The sequence below is a fragment of the Tripterygium wilfordii genome, chromosome 14 (assembly GCF_013401445.1).
Source record: "Tripterygium wilfordii isolate XIE 37 chromosome 14, ASM1340144v1, whole genome shotgun sequence".
NCBI lineage: Eukaryota > Viridiplantae > Streptophyta > Magnoliopsida > Celastrales > Celastraceae > Tripterygium > Tripterygium wilfordii.
Window position 1 is genome coordinate 3,331,815 of NC_052245.1, and position 14,905 is coordinate 3,346,719.

Sequence of the window (14,905 nt, forward strand, 5' to 3'; positions counted from 1 at the left end):
TATAGTATATGTATATATTAGAATAAACTAGAGAAAGAAAAGAAAGTTGAAATGTATGCATATATAGATATACTCGATAAAACTATTAATGCTTACGTATAGTAACATTAAAATGTGAATTTTTTTAATATGTGGAGAGATTCATGATAGATTCATCTCTGACTATGTTATCAATGTTGGAATTCGATCGCTAGGTGGATTTGGGTTTGATTTTGATTCAGGATTTTTCACGTGTGAGACCATAAGAATCAAACATGAGAAAGTCCCATCGATCACATACTCCAAAATACATACAAAATATATACTTTTAGATAAAGTAGATTTAAAGAGGGAATACTTTCTACTACGTAAATAAAAAGTTGCATTATTGTGTGTGCTGGTATCCATGCAATTTTTAAATAATAACACTAATAATAATGACCACGAAGAAAACCAAAAAAAGTTGAAAAATGTGGGTATATACATACATACATATATATATATATATATATATATATATATATATATATAATTGTGATTTGTGAGATCAAATCTCAAGACAAGTCTTTAACGATTCTTTCGATTATTCCAATTATTCTGTTGCATGCATGTGTTTGACTCGTGAGTATATATATATTTTTTAGATAAATCTCGTGAGTATATATATGTATAAGTATATATCAAATTCTTTCTTTTCATGCATGGTGTGTCCAGCACTATATATATAATGTTTAATTAGCACAACATGCAACGTGAGATTGAATTTAATACAGGCCAGTATATCCTAAAAGTCGAACCAACATATGATGAAATCGAACCTTTTGAATCAGCATCAGATTGGAATTTGAATTCTAATAATTCTTTTTGTAAAAAAAAAGAGTTGTGATTCTTTTGTCTAGTTGTTCAAACTAAGCACGTTTTCATAAACTTAGATCCAAATGTGAACACAGCTGAGTTGCAAAAATCAGTATTTGATTGGTTCTGGGTAATCATCATTCGTGTTCACGTCAAATTGAGTCTTTAATGAATTAATGGAAGCAAAGGCAACTCATGCAGACATGGTCTACAACGTGTGTATAATCAGCAAATATTGATCTGTGAAGTGTAAAGTAATCAAAAATAGATAGAAAATCTAGTCCAAACACGTCTAGTTGATATTGTCCGCTTTAAGCCAAAGACTACGAATTTATTCTCATAAGAGGTATCCAAGTACTTAGACTCAAAAAACGTCAATTAGCACAGCGGCTGCACTAGACCCACCTGGGGGAATCGGAATGGCACAACGGTTGCGCTAGGCCCAACGAGTGATACTATCATCTTTGGTCACTTGGCTACTTTTGACTCTTGGACCTTAAGCTTTTTATACCTATCATTAGTGTGAGGTGAGTTGAAACTTTGATTATACATCACTCGATCGATTGAATTATATCAATTCAATGTGGGACTACAAGTCTTCTTGCCACCAAAGAAGCTGGAAAATAAGTTGGTCTCTGTTTTAGGGAAGCCGTGGGTTTTTCAGGTTTAGCTCATCCGATCGATCGCAATCCTTCCTTTTGTCAAAAGTCGAGCATGGTTCTCTGATTACACCCAAAAGAAAACTTGTGATATATGAATACCGAGTACAAATTCGACGAGGAAGGAATCGCTTCATATGCTATTCTTGCTCCAACAAAAACAATAAAAATAGAGCAAAAAAGCTTACTATAGTAACTCCTACTCGCTGGCTTCTAACATATATTGCCAAGAGATTTGCTACTCACAACCTGTTGTTTCCTTCAGTGTCTCATACTAGTTAAAACCCCAGGCAAATGCACATAAATGTTAATTCTGATACATCGTGGTTGTTCCCAATTCCCATTCATCTTCAGGATACCATTTCATCAAAGCACAAGTTACTATTACACTTTACACCTATATAACTAAAAAAAAATTTATTGGATAAGTCGAGACTCGGAGAGTAATAGGTAATAAAGGAACTTATGCTACATAGCAACAACATATCTAGTCTATGGCTAAAGAAAAGTGACACCCTCCACCAATTTATAAGGTTACAAATTTGACTACAATATAGCCCTAAAAATTCTTTAACCTCAACAGCTCAGCCGCAATATCGAAATGAGGACATTGCTACAACGGCCCACCAAGACGAACATGATGTGACTGGGCTGTAATGTCATTGCCTATTTCATCTTTAGCAATTTTCATCCAGACCACCTAATCAATAAATATGCACAAGACTGAACTGTAAGCTCTAGCCATCGAGAAGCAGACTAAGACTACTGAAGTTGATATAAAGAACTTGGCTTCCTCGGTAGCAACTTTTAATAACTATTTTGCAGACCACTGCTTTGATTTTGCTTTACCGTGTCACGATCTATCAAGATGTGGCATCTGAAGAAGCAAGAGCACTTTTCTCGGAGTTGAGGTTGATATTGTCACCTGACACTGTCTCCGTTTGTTGGTCGTCAGACTTCTTTGAATTGAGGAACCGACCACCACATCCTCTAGCTCTTTTTAGAGCATGCAAATGTCGAGATTCATGCAAGTACCGCTGCAAGATTGTTGAGTTGAAAAGGCTAATGTAACAGAAACGAGTTGCTAAAGTGAAATTGCAAGAGGGTCAAAGATAATGTCGAGCGATTTAGGCGAGGATTTTAAAAATTGAAGGGATAACTGAAAAAAAAAACCCAATATAACTGCACAAGCTTTTGAACACCTACCGCACTATTAAATGTATTATTTCATCAATTCTACCGCTATATCTACAAAATAGTGTATACAACGAATGCACAGTAGCTATGAGAACAGAATGAATGCTTTCCATTCATTTCTTTTTTAGGGTGTACAATAGGAAGGAAATGGAACATAACACAATAAGGTTCAATCAGTAGAAGAGCAAGGACATTAAAAAATCAAAGCCATATACAAGCTAACCAGGTTTTATTTTCTGACTCTAAACAATCACGTTAACTTACCTTACGAGACTTGATAACTTTATTTTCTGACTCAGCTTTTGCGCGTGATTGTCGACGCCTCAAGATACCATGATATTGCTTTGCATTTACAAATACAGGCTCCTCAACAGCATCTGACGGCAACGGAACTCCGGCCTGCTGAATTCCCATTAACTGAAAGTGAACCTGAAATATTTTTAACAAATACACTTGTTTTCTTTATAACAAATAACTAATTTAACAACGAAATAATCAGGAACCTTGATATAAAAGGATAAATTACATCTTCAAAAGAGAAAGAGAAAAGGAACCACTATCAATTTCAATAAAACATGCTATCAGTGTATGGAATAAAAAATAATAGCGACATACCATTGGTTGTACACCATAAGACTGCAGAGGATATGATGGCTGCGAATCATAGGGTGCAAATATGCTTCTGTAGTAGGGATCTGGATACGGATAAGTGGTTGGTGCCTTTGAATGCATAAGCAAAGCACCAGAGTTAGAGGGCATATAAAAATTACTAATCTTTATTTGCTGAGTATAGTAGTTGACAAAACAAAGTAGAAAAATTGGAAACTCAGCTCAGGGAAAAAATGTAAAGAAGAAATTGCTGGTTCCAACTCCCAACTCGCATTCACATCATTTAATCCATTTCATTATATCAAATATCCACGTTCAAATCAACATGGCACAAAAACACAGAAGAGAGGAATGATATTATAATAAGCTGTCTTTATTTTTCATTCGCCTTTCAATTTTGGGCGTATCCTAAATCTTTTATGGGGTGTGATCACACAGAGTTTTTCATCAAATCTGATAAACAACAAAAACAAAAGAAAAAAATTCAAAATTTATATTAACTCAGTTTACAGTTAATTTGACATAAAGGAATTACCGCTTATGTCAGACGAGACAGCCAAAACTATGGGTGATAATACAAATGAACACCCTACACCATCTTCAGCACTCTGTAACCGCTACAACCACCAACAACAGGTCCAGTCCATTTTCAGCACATAACCATCCCAATTACTTGACCAAGTGGCATGATGGCCACTGCTTTATTGACAGTTAAAATGCCATTGCCACCACATATTGGCAACAGCGATACTTTAACAACAAGCCATTCAGTGGCTGGCCTCTCGTCTATTAAACCTTCGTGCTCCACAATTAATTCTCGATCCATTAAGATAAACCACAATGAGCCATTCAAGGAATTATTGCTCTAAATTGAAGTCCCAACCTCAAAAACCAATGCCAATACATAGCCTAAACTCGCCTCTATTTCGTTAACCTCATTCTATTCATACAACTCTATTTAATCTATTCACCTTATCCATATGTCCATGCCTATCATGTCCATTGTTACCATTTGGTACTGGTATAATCAATAACAGAGAACACTGCACTAAATATGGGGGTAATTAGCAAATGTTTCTGTTCCTTTCGAAATCCACTCTCATCATGTCAAGGTAGTTCTCTAATTTCTTAGTCAACAAATGCAGAGATTATTTTCAAAACTATGTAAGTTTCAACTTATTCACTAATGGTCATTTTAATTGCCATTTTGAAATTTTGAATTATGATACCTTGATATTAAATGAAGTTGGCTTAGTTTTATGATATGTTAATAGTTCATAACTTGATGCATCAAGTAATGCTTTATATCTTGTTGTCTAATAGCAGTCAAAGGTCACCATTAAATTGAACTTCAGAAGAAAAAAATGTTTGCACAATACAAAAGATACAGCAATTCCTCCAAGTGCGCAAACATACAACTCCACTCAGAACAAAAGGTGTAGACTTAATTCTCATCCTAAAGGGTTGCACTCCGAACAGTACTATTACTGTTTGCTAATTAAATCTCCATACAGCATCCGATCAACAAACAACTACTTACGCTAACCACTTACATTTGATAATTAAAAGTTCATTAGAACAGGGGGTCTAGGCAGAAGATAACTTAAAGAATAATGCTTGAGACCCCCAAAAAGTTACCCCCAAAAGACCCCCATTTAATGTGAAATGTTGGATGTGAAGTGGGCCCTACATGTGTGTTTTTAATCAATGGCTATTTTGATGACACATAGATTTGGGGGACTTTTGGGGGTGATATTTTGGGGGTCTCTAGCATTGTCCTAACTTAAACCACCTAAGAATGAAACTACTAGAGTACGATGCAGAAGACCACACAGAAGCAAGAAAAAAAATCTAAGAAAAGTATTGTATCGAATGAAAACATTTCAGCAAGAAACAGTACCATAGGCTGTTCTGCTCCAAGTTGTGGAATTGTTGCATACTGAACATTTGTGTTTGCGATTTCAGGGTGCACTAGTCCATTTGTCGGGGATGAAGACTCAATCTGAGTTTCTGAGTGTTTTTGTTGCTCGTCAGTTTCACTATTCTCTGCAAAACCATTATTATGTATAAACTAATAAGAATAGTTAACACAAAACACCAAGCGTTAGGTAAAAAAAAAAAACAAAATTCATTGTCAGCACTCCCATTCCCATTCCATTCATGTTCATATTCATTTTGCTAACCAAACATAACCACTCCCACTCCCACTCCCACTCCCACTCCCATTCCCATTCCCATCATGACCCAAATGCCACCTAAAACACAAATGTAAGAAATCAATGGTGGGCTCAAAGAGTTTGATTTAGCACTCCAACAGAAACCATATCCTAATATAAGGAGCAGAAGTAGGAATTGTTAAGATGATAGATAGAAATGAAGCAGGGTAACTCAAAATAATTTAACCTACTAAATTATTGAAATCCTGGAAGAACAAAATACATCCTAAACTGCATGAAACCATCTCCACTGCGTTTTAATCTACATATACAACCCGATTGAAACTGGAACATACAGATAATAAGATGATGCCACATATGAATATGTGATGCCAACATGACTAGTAACAGCAAATACAATATTGAGTATTCATTAGGACCAAAAGCACATGATTGAGATGTGTCAAAAAAATTGACCTAGATTTTTTGAAGAAATATACCAGAAAGATCATCCACAGACGAAGTCATAAGGACGTTATGCACATAGAACCACGAACTCAATCTGTCAGCAACGAACAAAATCAAGTTCAACATACCAATAGAACAAAGATTATTCTTACCATGACAGGCATAAGTACCAAAAACAGTACAGAACATATTAAATTTGACAGAAAACTTTTTTTTAAGAGACAAAGAATACAACTTCAAGCAATAAGACACCAAAGTAAATGACAAACACTGCGAATAAATTAGAATCGTGAAATTATAAGCTTCCATAAACAATACAGTTTTTACAACTACAGGAAGCAATGACGAAACATTTTTGACACAAACTCATCATTGCCCATGGCACAACTACACAACATCGAAATCTTAATCAATATTGATAGATAATGTTAAAAGTCTTCCTACCCTAAAAAGGCAATGCACTATAAAAGTTATTTAAAAAAAAAAAAGGAAAAGAAGAGTCAAAACTCATATTTATAAACTTTACTCTCAATTAAATTTTATCCTCCGAGTGCTTTAGAACACAACCTATTATATCCGCTCTTGCTCTTGAAACTAATTTGGTAATCAATTGGATAGGCCTCAAAATCCAAATAATGAAACTTTTAGCATTAAAGACCAATAGCAATGCCTGAATCGAGCAAAACCATACTAAAAATGCGGCAATTTATACAAACCCTTGAAATCAATTCAATTCATTCACATAAACCAATAAACCAGCACAATTATCACGATCAAACAGAGAACAGGCCATCAGCTGACTGAATTAGACTCCAGGATGAACTCAATGAAGCTAACTAAACCAGAAAATTCCATTCAATTGGCACACAAGAACCACGGGAAAAAGGGGCATCCCAACAAAACAGGGCATCAATGCCGTCGAAGCAACAGAAAATGCAAAAATCATTTTCGATTTCGAACATTGCAAACATCGTTATATATCTGATACTTCCCCTACAAATCCAGCACTAACAAACAAATTGGGAAAACTGGGAGGGAATTAACTTGGGTTTCGAATTTCGAGCTCCGAAAATTACCTGAAACAGAAAGATGTGTCAATTTAATCACTGCCTCCGATTCTCTCGTCGTCCTCTTCAAAATCCTCTGTTTAAAACTCTGTTTCCATTTGGACGGAAATGTGTAACCAGACAAACTATCCGCACTTTCCCGTCACATTCTTCCGTCAATGTTTTTTTTTCTCTGTTTTGCCCCTTCTGTTGCGAACGACTTGTAGTTAGAGTATGACACCCTGTGTGCGTGTCCATTAAAGCTGACGTGAGCTCTTTTTGTCGACCACGTGTCTTTCGCATTTATTCGTTGCAACTCTTGTAACTAAAATCTACGAAGAGCTCAAGGCCTTAACCATGAGAACGGTAACACATTAAAGTAACACCTTAATAATAGAAGTGAGACGGGGCCCGGGCAGCTGACCTGTGAAGTGTGAGTGAGGGCAAAAAATCTAGGCCAGAAAAATTTTGGGTCCACAAGATGAGTGGCCTAGATTGAAGGTGATGGGCTGCCCGCTTTTGTTTCTGTTGACGACATCGTTTTGCCTTACATGGCTTTTTATATGTGGAGAGTAAATAGCCATTAACTTGTTTAAAAGTTACAGACAATTAACACTAAGAACACTTTGGATAACTTAATAGTAAAAAGGTCATGTGTTTTTTTAAAATTGTAAAAAAGTGTAATTTAAGGGTAATTTGGTCATCTGGTTTAAAACATTTTTTTGTTTATACCTACAGTACCCTTCTTCTCCCTCCAACTATCCAACTCCAGTGTGTCCCCTTTTTCTTTTGTTCTTCTCTACTAAAAGTTATCTCCTTCTTTCTCTCCTTCTCCTTCTTCTTCTTCTTCTTCTGGTTCCCGATCTAAATTGTTCTTCGTTGCCTTCTTCTCTGTTTTTTGTCGAACTTCTCCTCTCTTCTTCGGCTTATTCTTCGTTGCTCGATCTGAACTGCGTCGAGTTGCTCTTGTCTCCGTTTTTGGCAGATCTGGACCATGCTTCGTTGCTCAATATGAGTTGTGCTTCGTTCTCTCTTCTCTCCTTCCTGGCTCTGCCTAGTTTGTACCTCTGTTGCTCGTTCTATAAAAACATTTACAGTTGCAGATATGTATCACTATAGTATCATTAACATCAAAAATCCACTAAAATGATACAATTGAACCAGTATGCATACTTCCTCTTCCTAGTTACTTTTTTTTTCTTGGTTTTCTTTTCTTGGTTTGTACCTCTTTTGCTGGTTCTGGAAAAACATTTATAGCTGCAGAGATGTATCACTATAGTGTCACAAACAGCAAAAATCCACTAAAATGATACAATTTAACAAGAAAGACATGTAATGCAATCAAATTTACATTCCAATATTTGTATCATCATTTTATGTGCAAAAGATATAAATTGAACACTAAATTTGATCTTTTGTTTAAAAGTATCACTATTGTATCGCAGTTCGTAAAGAGAGAAAATCAAGTTTGAGGTTATTTTGGTAAAAGCTGGTGTCTAGTGTACTTTTTTAAAATGATGTTTTAGTGATTGCATATTTTTACAATTAATTACAATCTAATATACCGACCTCCAAAAATCCCAACAACGTAAAAAGCATCTTCAATGCTACAATTGAAATTCATTTTTCAAGTATTTGAAACTTATGTTTCAAGTTTTACATAGTTAAATGGAGCATTTTTCACACTTAGATATTAACAAGTATATTTAGTTCTACTTGAGTTTTGGAGAGACTTTTAGTAAATGAATAGTAAGCCACACATCCAATAAATACTTGTAATGTGCTATTCACATGATAGAATAATTCAAATTCATTTATGAATCATGAGAGAGATAGAGAGAAGAGGAAGGAAAATGAATAATTTTTGAAGTTTCAAATATGGTTATCATTATAGAGTCCACACATAATACTTCCATGGTGCACAAATTTCAAAATTTTTGGAGTGCTTAAAACAAGTTTGCCATTGGAGTTGCTCAGAAGGCGTTAAGAAAGAAGAAGAAATCATGTATCGGTATGAGAAAACCAGACGATAGGGGTACTGAGAAGCCAACTCGGCCTTTGCCAGTCTCCAAGGGATCCAATTACCTCCCTATAAGAATCACTCTCTTCGGAGGAGGAGGGGAAACCCAAATTGGCTTTCATCACTCCATTCCTCTCTCCGTCTCTCAGGTTATTCCCAATCGCTGATTAACCATTTGTTTGGTTTTCGACAAAAAAATCCAATTTAATGTTGGAAATTTCTGTTCTTGCAATTTTTTATTTATTTATTTGTATCATCCAACCAAAACCCAGTGGGGAATTTCAACTTTCAGCCCATTTTTTATTAAAAGATCGATTTTTTGACATTTTCTTTATTGGGCAGGCTTCTATGGCTGTTCCTGTTGGGAGCGATTCTTCTTCCCTAAGAAGATCCCCGTTGCTCCATGAATGATACTTGGGATCGCCATATTTATACCAATTTATGATGAGATTGAGTGAGAGTTGCTATGCCTTTGGTTGTACGACCCATTATCTTCCAATTTTACTTCTTAAAGGACTGATGTTTGTAGGTATGTCCGTATGTGGACCAATGCTTTGAAGGGACCACGGAAAGATTGCATAGGTCTGATACTCTAATGCTAATTTGTCTCAAAAATTATTAGCCACTTTTAGTTGTGAAAGGTTTTGCGAATCATTGGTTTCTACTATTTTGGTTTGCCTTTAGTGATAGGCTCTTGGACTGGCCAGTTTTTATGGCTTTTCAACTGTTGATATTCTAGTTTGAAAGTTGATTGGGTCACACACATTGTGGGGACAAATGTTTCATACATTTTCTGCAGAAATGTCCATTATGTTGGAGTCTAATTTATATTGAGCAGTGATTCTTTAATGATAGTCCTTGTAGTTTTATGTGAATATGTACCTCTTCGTGTTTTCTCTTAAAGGACCTTTGATCCTCCTATCCTCCACCGTCGCCTCTTCTCCATGTGTTTGTGTTTGTGTTTGGAGAGGTGAAGTGTTATTGCTAGTGTTCTTTTCATCTACTGGCATTTTCTTTTCCTCCAATATATGTTGGAATACTTTAATAATTTAATATGCTTTGTGAATTGGATATTGTGCATTTCCAGTTTTTGTATTTCTTAACCCTTCTTCCCACATGTATTTTTGCACTTAGAATTTCCATTTCCTTTGCATTTCAAGCCATGTTACTTTGTTGGTTGCTACCCGTGTACAAATGTTGGTAAATGTAGATATTAATCAAAACTCTCGAATGGCAAATAAAATGATCAATAGTTCATGCTCTTTTAATTTCTTTGCTAGCTTGCTGCTTGATTACTTAATTTCATCTTGTTGTACTGGTTAACTCATCTTGGTCATCAAGTCTTTCTCCCAAATATTTGTTGTCTGCTACATGAATCAAGTCTGATAAGTAGGTTATCTTTCGCCATTCAATGTAGTCTGGCACCTACCCTCTCCATAATTCTTATAGCGTCCCTATTATTATTATTTATCCAATTATTTTTCAGCCTCTCTCTTCTCTTCTTAGGATTTATGTTGTAGGTTTTGCCAACCAAGCCCAACTCTCTTCCCTCATACGGGCTTATCACCCCGCTATGGTAGTAGAGGGAGTTTTTGTAGCAGTCAAACCAATGTGGTACATTGTTTAAGTAGTATACGTTATGAAGGTAAAAGTATCTGATTGAGTATTTCACTTGTAACACTCATGTTCACAACTTTCAGATACATATTTATTTCCAGCTTCACATGTATTGTTGTTGGTTGTTAACTGTTTTTGTTCAAGATTTCTTTTATTACATTCAGAACCAAAAACATTATGCTAGTGAAACTTGCTCGGTGCATTTGCATTTTCATTTGATCTTCCTTACATGCTCGCATGTGCTACTTGTGTTCTACAAACTGTTGCTCTTAATTTTGTTGCAGACATATAGTTTAGGCTTCATAGACAAATCATGGGCCTTGACTTTTACTTTAGACATGAAACTAAGGAATGTTTCCTTGAAAAAATGGCATGTAGTCTGCATGTCAGTTCAACAATTCGGCAGATCTAAGTTTTTGGTCTCACCTTTAGAATTGGTAGATGCAAAAGAGCCCCTTTGAACACATACAAGCCTAAGGAACCGTACACTGCAACCATTGTTTCTGTTGAGAGACTTGTAAGGCCAAAAGCTCTTGGAGAGACTTGCACATTGTGATTGATCATGGTGGGAATGTTCCCTACTGGGAAGGACAAAGCTATGGTGTAATTCCTCCTGTAAGTCATCATTTGCCTAGAGACACTAAATCTCGCGATTTCAATTTTTCTATTTTGCTTGTCTCTTAATTTCTGCCTCCTTTTGATGGATGAGGCTTATATGCAGAGCAGGCTATGCTCTTAAGTAAGCAGGGCCTTTTGTCCCTTGCTGTATTGGCGTAGTGTGTTGCTTAATGTATGCATGATGGTGATTGAATTCATTGTAATCTACTTGGTGCCCAGCCCCATCAAACAAGAGCTCCAATGACTAGCCTAATGTTGCATGAATTCTTTGGTCTTTTCTTGAAGTTTTATGTGCTATTGGTGATTAAAGTCTACTGAATTCTCAAGAAGAGTTGTCCAATCAATTTTCACTTGTATTGCAGGGTGAGAACCTGAAAAAGCCAGGGGCTCCGGACAACGTTCACTTTTATTCAATTGCGTCAACCAGATATGGAGACAATTTTGATAGCAAGACTGCTAGTTTGTGTGTTTGCCGTGCTGTCTAGTATGACCCTGAGACTGGAAAAGAGGATTCCTCAAAGGGTGGTATATGCAGCAATTTCCTTTGCAACTCGAGGCCTGGAGATAAAGTTAAGACCACAGGTATAGTCCTACTGATTTGTTAGAGTGTGCATCTTTTTTCTGTTTTCTTCATGTTAGGTTCTAGTACAATTGACCAAAATGTGTAAAACCTGTTGATGCTTATTGAGATATTCACTTGTTTGCGTCGTATGTATTCAGCACCATATAGACAAGGACATTATTGAATTGGAAATTGCTTAATGGAAGAAATTTTATAAGTGTAGTCTGACAAGAAGATGTGGAAGTCCATATAAATTTGGCTAGTTTGACAGGTTTATATTTGGTATTTGCATGTTGAAGTTTTTATTCTTAAAGCCTTAAGGCAATTGAAGTTAATTGACGAGGATAGTTTGGTTGGTAGAAAGTGAAACCTGCTAAATTTTCTAATTGCATGCTAGTCGCTAGGAAACTACAACCTTTGAAGATTATGATGTAAGGAGGAATGAAAATTGGATAGAAGGGTAAAGTTTTACTGTCCAATTCATTATCTGTATTATCTGTAGTCTCTAGTCGGAAGGGTAAAGTCTTACACACTAAAAAGTCAACTTTGACCGTTATGGACAGAGGAGGATGAGAACCGAAACATTCTCAAAAGGTAAATTTCTGGAATGACCATTGTTCTCTTGTCCAATTCATTACATGTTTGTCCTTTTTTCTGTCTGGAAGGTTAATTATGGTTCCATGGGTTCTTCGATTCGAAGCCCTCCAGCTTTCTTGTACACGGGAAATACCTTTTTAGGGATGGTGTTTCAGTCATTGATGGATAATTTTACTTGTTACTGTTATGGCTACAAGGTGATTTTGTTGCCCTTGATTCTTCGTTATGACATTTTACATGTTTACTCAAATGCTTGGTTTAGTCATTATTATTATGCTATTTTATTTTGGGTTGTTCAATCGTTCTTGTTAGCATCTTAAGCTCTAGACTTAGCATTCTGATTCTTGGTCAAGGATGGTTCTTTGCTGTCTAACTAACTAAACTAGAATTTCATTGGCGGGCCCCTCTGGCAAGATAATGTTTCTACCTGAAGATAACCCAAATGCCACACACATTATGATTGCGACTGGCACCGGCGTTGCTCCTTATAGAGGTTATCTTTGACGTATGTTCATGGAGTCTGTACCCCCATTCAAGTTCAGTGGCCTTGCATGACTTTTCCTCGGGGTAGCCAATACGGATAGTCGCCTCTATGACGATGAGTTGACCCAGTATCTTAAGGACTATCCAGATCACTTCCGATACGACAGAGCACTCAACAGAGAAGAAAAGAACAAGAGCGAAGGCAAGATCTACGTTCAAGACAAAATTGAGGAATACAGTGATGAAATCTTTAGACTTTTGGACAATGGGGCTCATATTTATATATTCCTGTGAACTCAAGGGTATGATGCTTGGAATCCAAGAAACATTGAAGAGAGTTGCAGAAGAGAGAGGAGAGACCTGGGAACAAAAGCTTTCACAACTGAAAAAGAACAAGCAGTGGCATGTTGCAGTCTATTGATTGGTGATTGTGCTTTCTTGATTAAATTATGGCATTCAATTGGTGATTGATGAAATTCTTAATGTATTAGAACTGTACTTTTATTCAATTGCTTGTTTCAAGGTTGGTTTGTCTTAAATATATATATTTTTTATTTGAGTTCACAAGTCGCAATATGCCAAAAAGATTAATTTACAATGACAGATTGTCTAATTTTTTTGACGGTAGCAGACATATTTTTTCAAAAAAAGTAAAATGATTAATTTATTTAATTGACCTTAAAATCACTGAAATAAGCAAAAAGATTTCCATTTGTAATCTTAACGGTACAAAATACAAGTGGGTTTAATTGACCTTAAAATCACCGAAATAAGCAAAAAGATCTCCACGTGTAATCTTAACGGAACAATAGAAGTGGGTCAGAAATTTCCGTTGGCCTCAATCGTAACACTCACGCGTAAGGATTTGAATTTTGAATGCCACACTCTGTGGTCCCTACCTATTTATTCCGACTCGATGACCACGAGACTCCAGAAAATTCCAAACCTACAAAACCCAAATAGGAGAGTAGGGGTCAGATGGATTGAAAAGCTCTGAAATTGGAGATCTTTTCACGGTGCCACAATACTGCTATGGAGTTCGTGATTCTTCTCTTCGGGATTTTATATTTCTCAATTTCTCGTTCCTCTTCTTCCATTCCAGTTGGGAAAAGGACACGATGAAGAGAAATCGAAGGTCTGAAGATTAGAATTCATGGAATTCCTCATGATTTTCTTCAACTTTTAGGGCACGATTCTCGTTTTACGTCGGTGGTGTTTGGGAGGTACGTACTTACTGCTTCTACTGAATTTTGAAATCCAAACAGCCATTGTTGTTGTTGCCCTCCACAAGCGGCGGTAATTTCTAAGAAAATCCACAGTTCACTTTTTTTTTCTCTATCCAATCTGTTTTTAAAGTAATACAAAAAGTATCTCTAATCTGACTATGTGTTTCCTCTTTCAAAATCAACGGCTCTATTTTCAAAATTATTCTAACGGCTCTCTCTTCAATTATTTCTTTAATCCTACTTTATGCCTTCTCTTTCAAATTCAAGGACTCTATTTTGAAAATAATCGATATATAAGGATGTTTGCATGTTCGAAATCGAGAATGATTTTTGGATTCACTGCTTTTTCTGCCTTTCTTGGAACCGAAGAGATTTTTCGGACGCTCTTTGATTTAATCGAATTGCTTTGGATGATTGATATTTTGAGGAATCATAAATTACTGTCGTATTTTCCCACCGTTTCTGAGCTTTTGCCTTTTCTGTTGCTTGGGGGGTGTTTATGCCCTGTTTTGTTGAGATGCTTCTTTTTCCTGAGGTTCTTGTGTGCCAATTGAATGGAATTTTGGGGTTTAGTGAGCTTCATTGAGTTCATCCTGGAGTCTAATCCGTTAGCTGATGATGTTTTCTCTGTTTGATCGTGATAATTGTGATGGTTGATTGGCTTATGTGAATGAATTGAACTGATTTTGCGGTTTGTACAAATTGCCATAGGTTTTGCTCGATTCAGGCATTGCTATTGGTCTTTAATGCTAAAAGTTTCATTATTTGGATTTTGAGGCCTATCCAATTGATTACCAAATTAGTTTCAAGAGC

The 14,905-nt window shown here is 36.1% G+C and overlaps 1 protein-coding gene and 1 pseudogene across 2 annotated transcripts; one reads left to right on the forward strand and one right to left on the reverse strand.

Moving 5' to 3' along the window:
- Nucleotides 1–1,820: 1,820 nt before the first annotated feature.
- LOC120015253 (nuclear transcription factor Y subunit A-7-like) lies at nt 1,821–7,154 on the reverse strand. Of its 2 annotated transcripts, none has more exons than XM_038867584.1 (6): nt 7,000–7,154; nt 5,956–6,017; nt 5,200–5,345; nt 3,306–3,410; nt 2,955–3,107; nt 1,821–2,530 (listed from the first exon to the last, which is right to left on the reverse strand). In XM_038867584.1, exons 2-6 carry the CDS (start codon nt 5,981–5,983, stop codon nt 2,357–2,359), a joined length of 606 nt encoding a protein of 201 aa, XP_038723512.1. In that variant the 5' UTR covers nt 5,984–6,017; nt 7,000–7,154; the 3' UTR covers nt 1,821–2,356. The 2 variants fall into 2 exon arrangements, with proteins under 2 accessions (XP_038723512.1, XP_038723511.1); XM_038867583.1 differs by having other exon boundaries at nt 2,955–3,119; nt 7,000–7,153.
- Nucleotides 7,155–8,791: 1,637 nt separating this feature from the next.
- On the forward strand, nt 8,792–13,287 carry LOC120014671 (annotated as a pseudogene).
- Nucleotides 13,288–14,905: the final 1,618 nt, after the last annotated feature.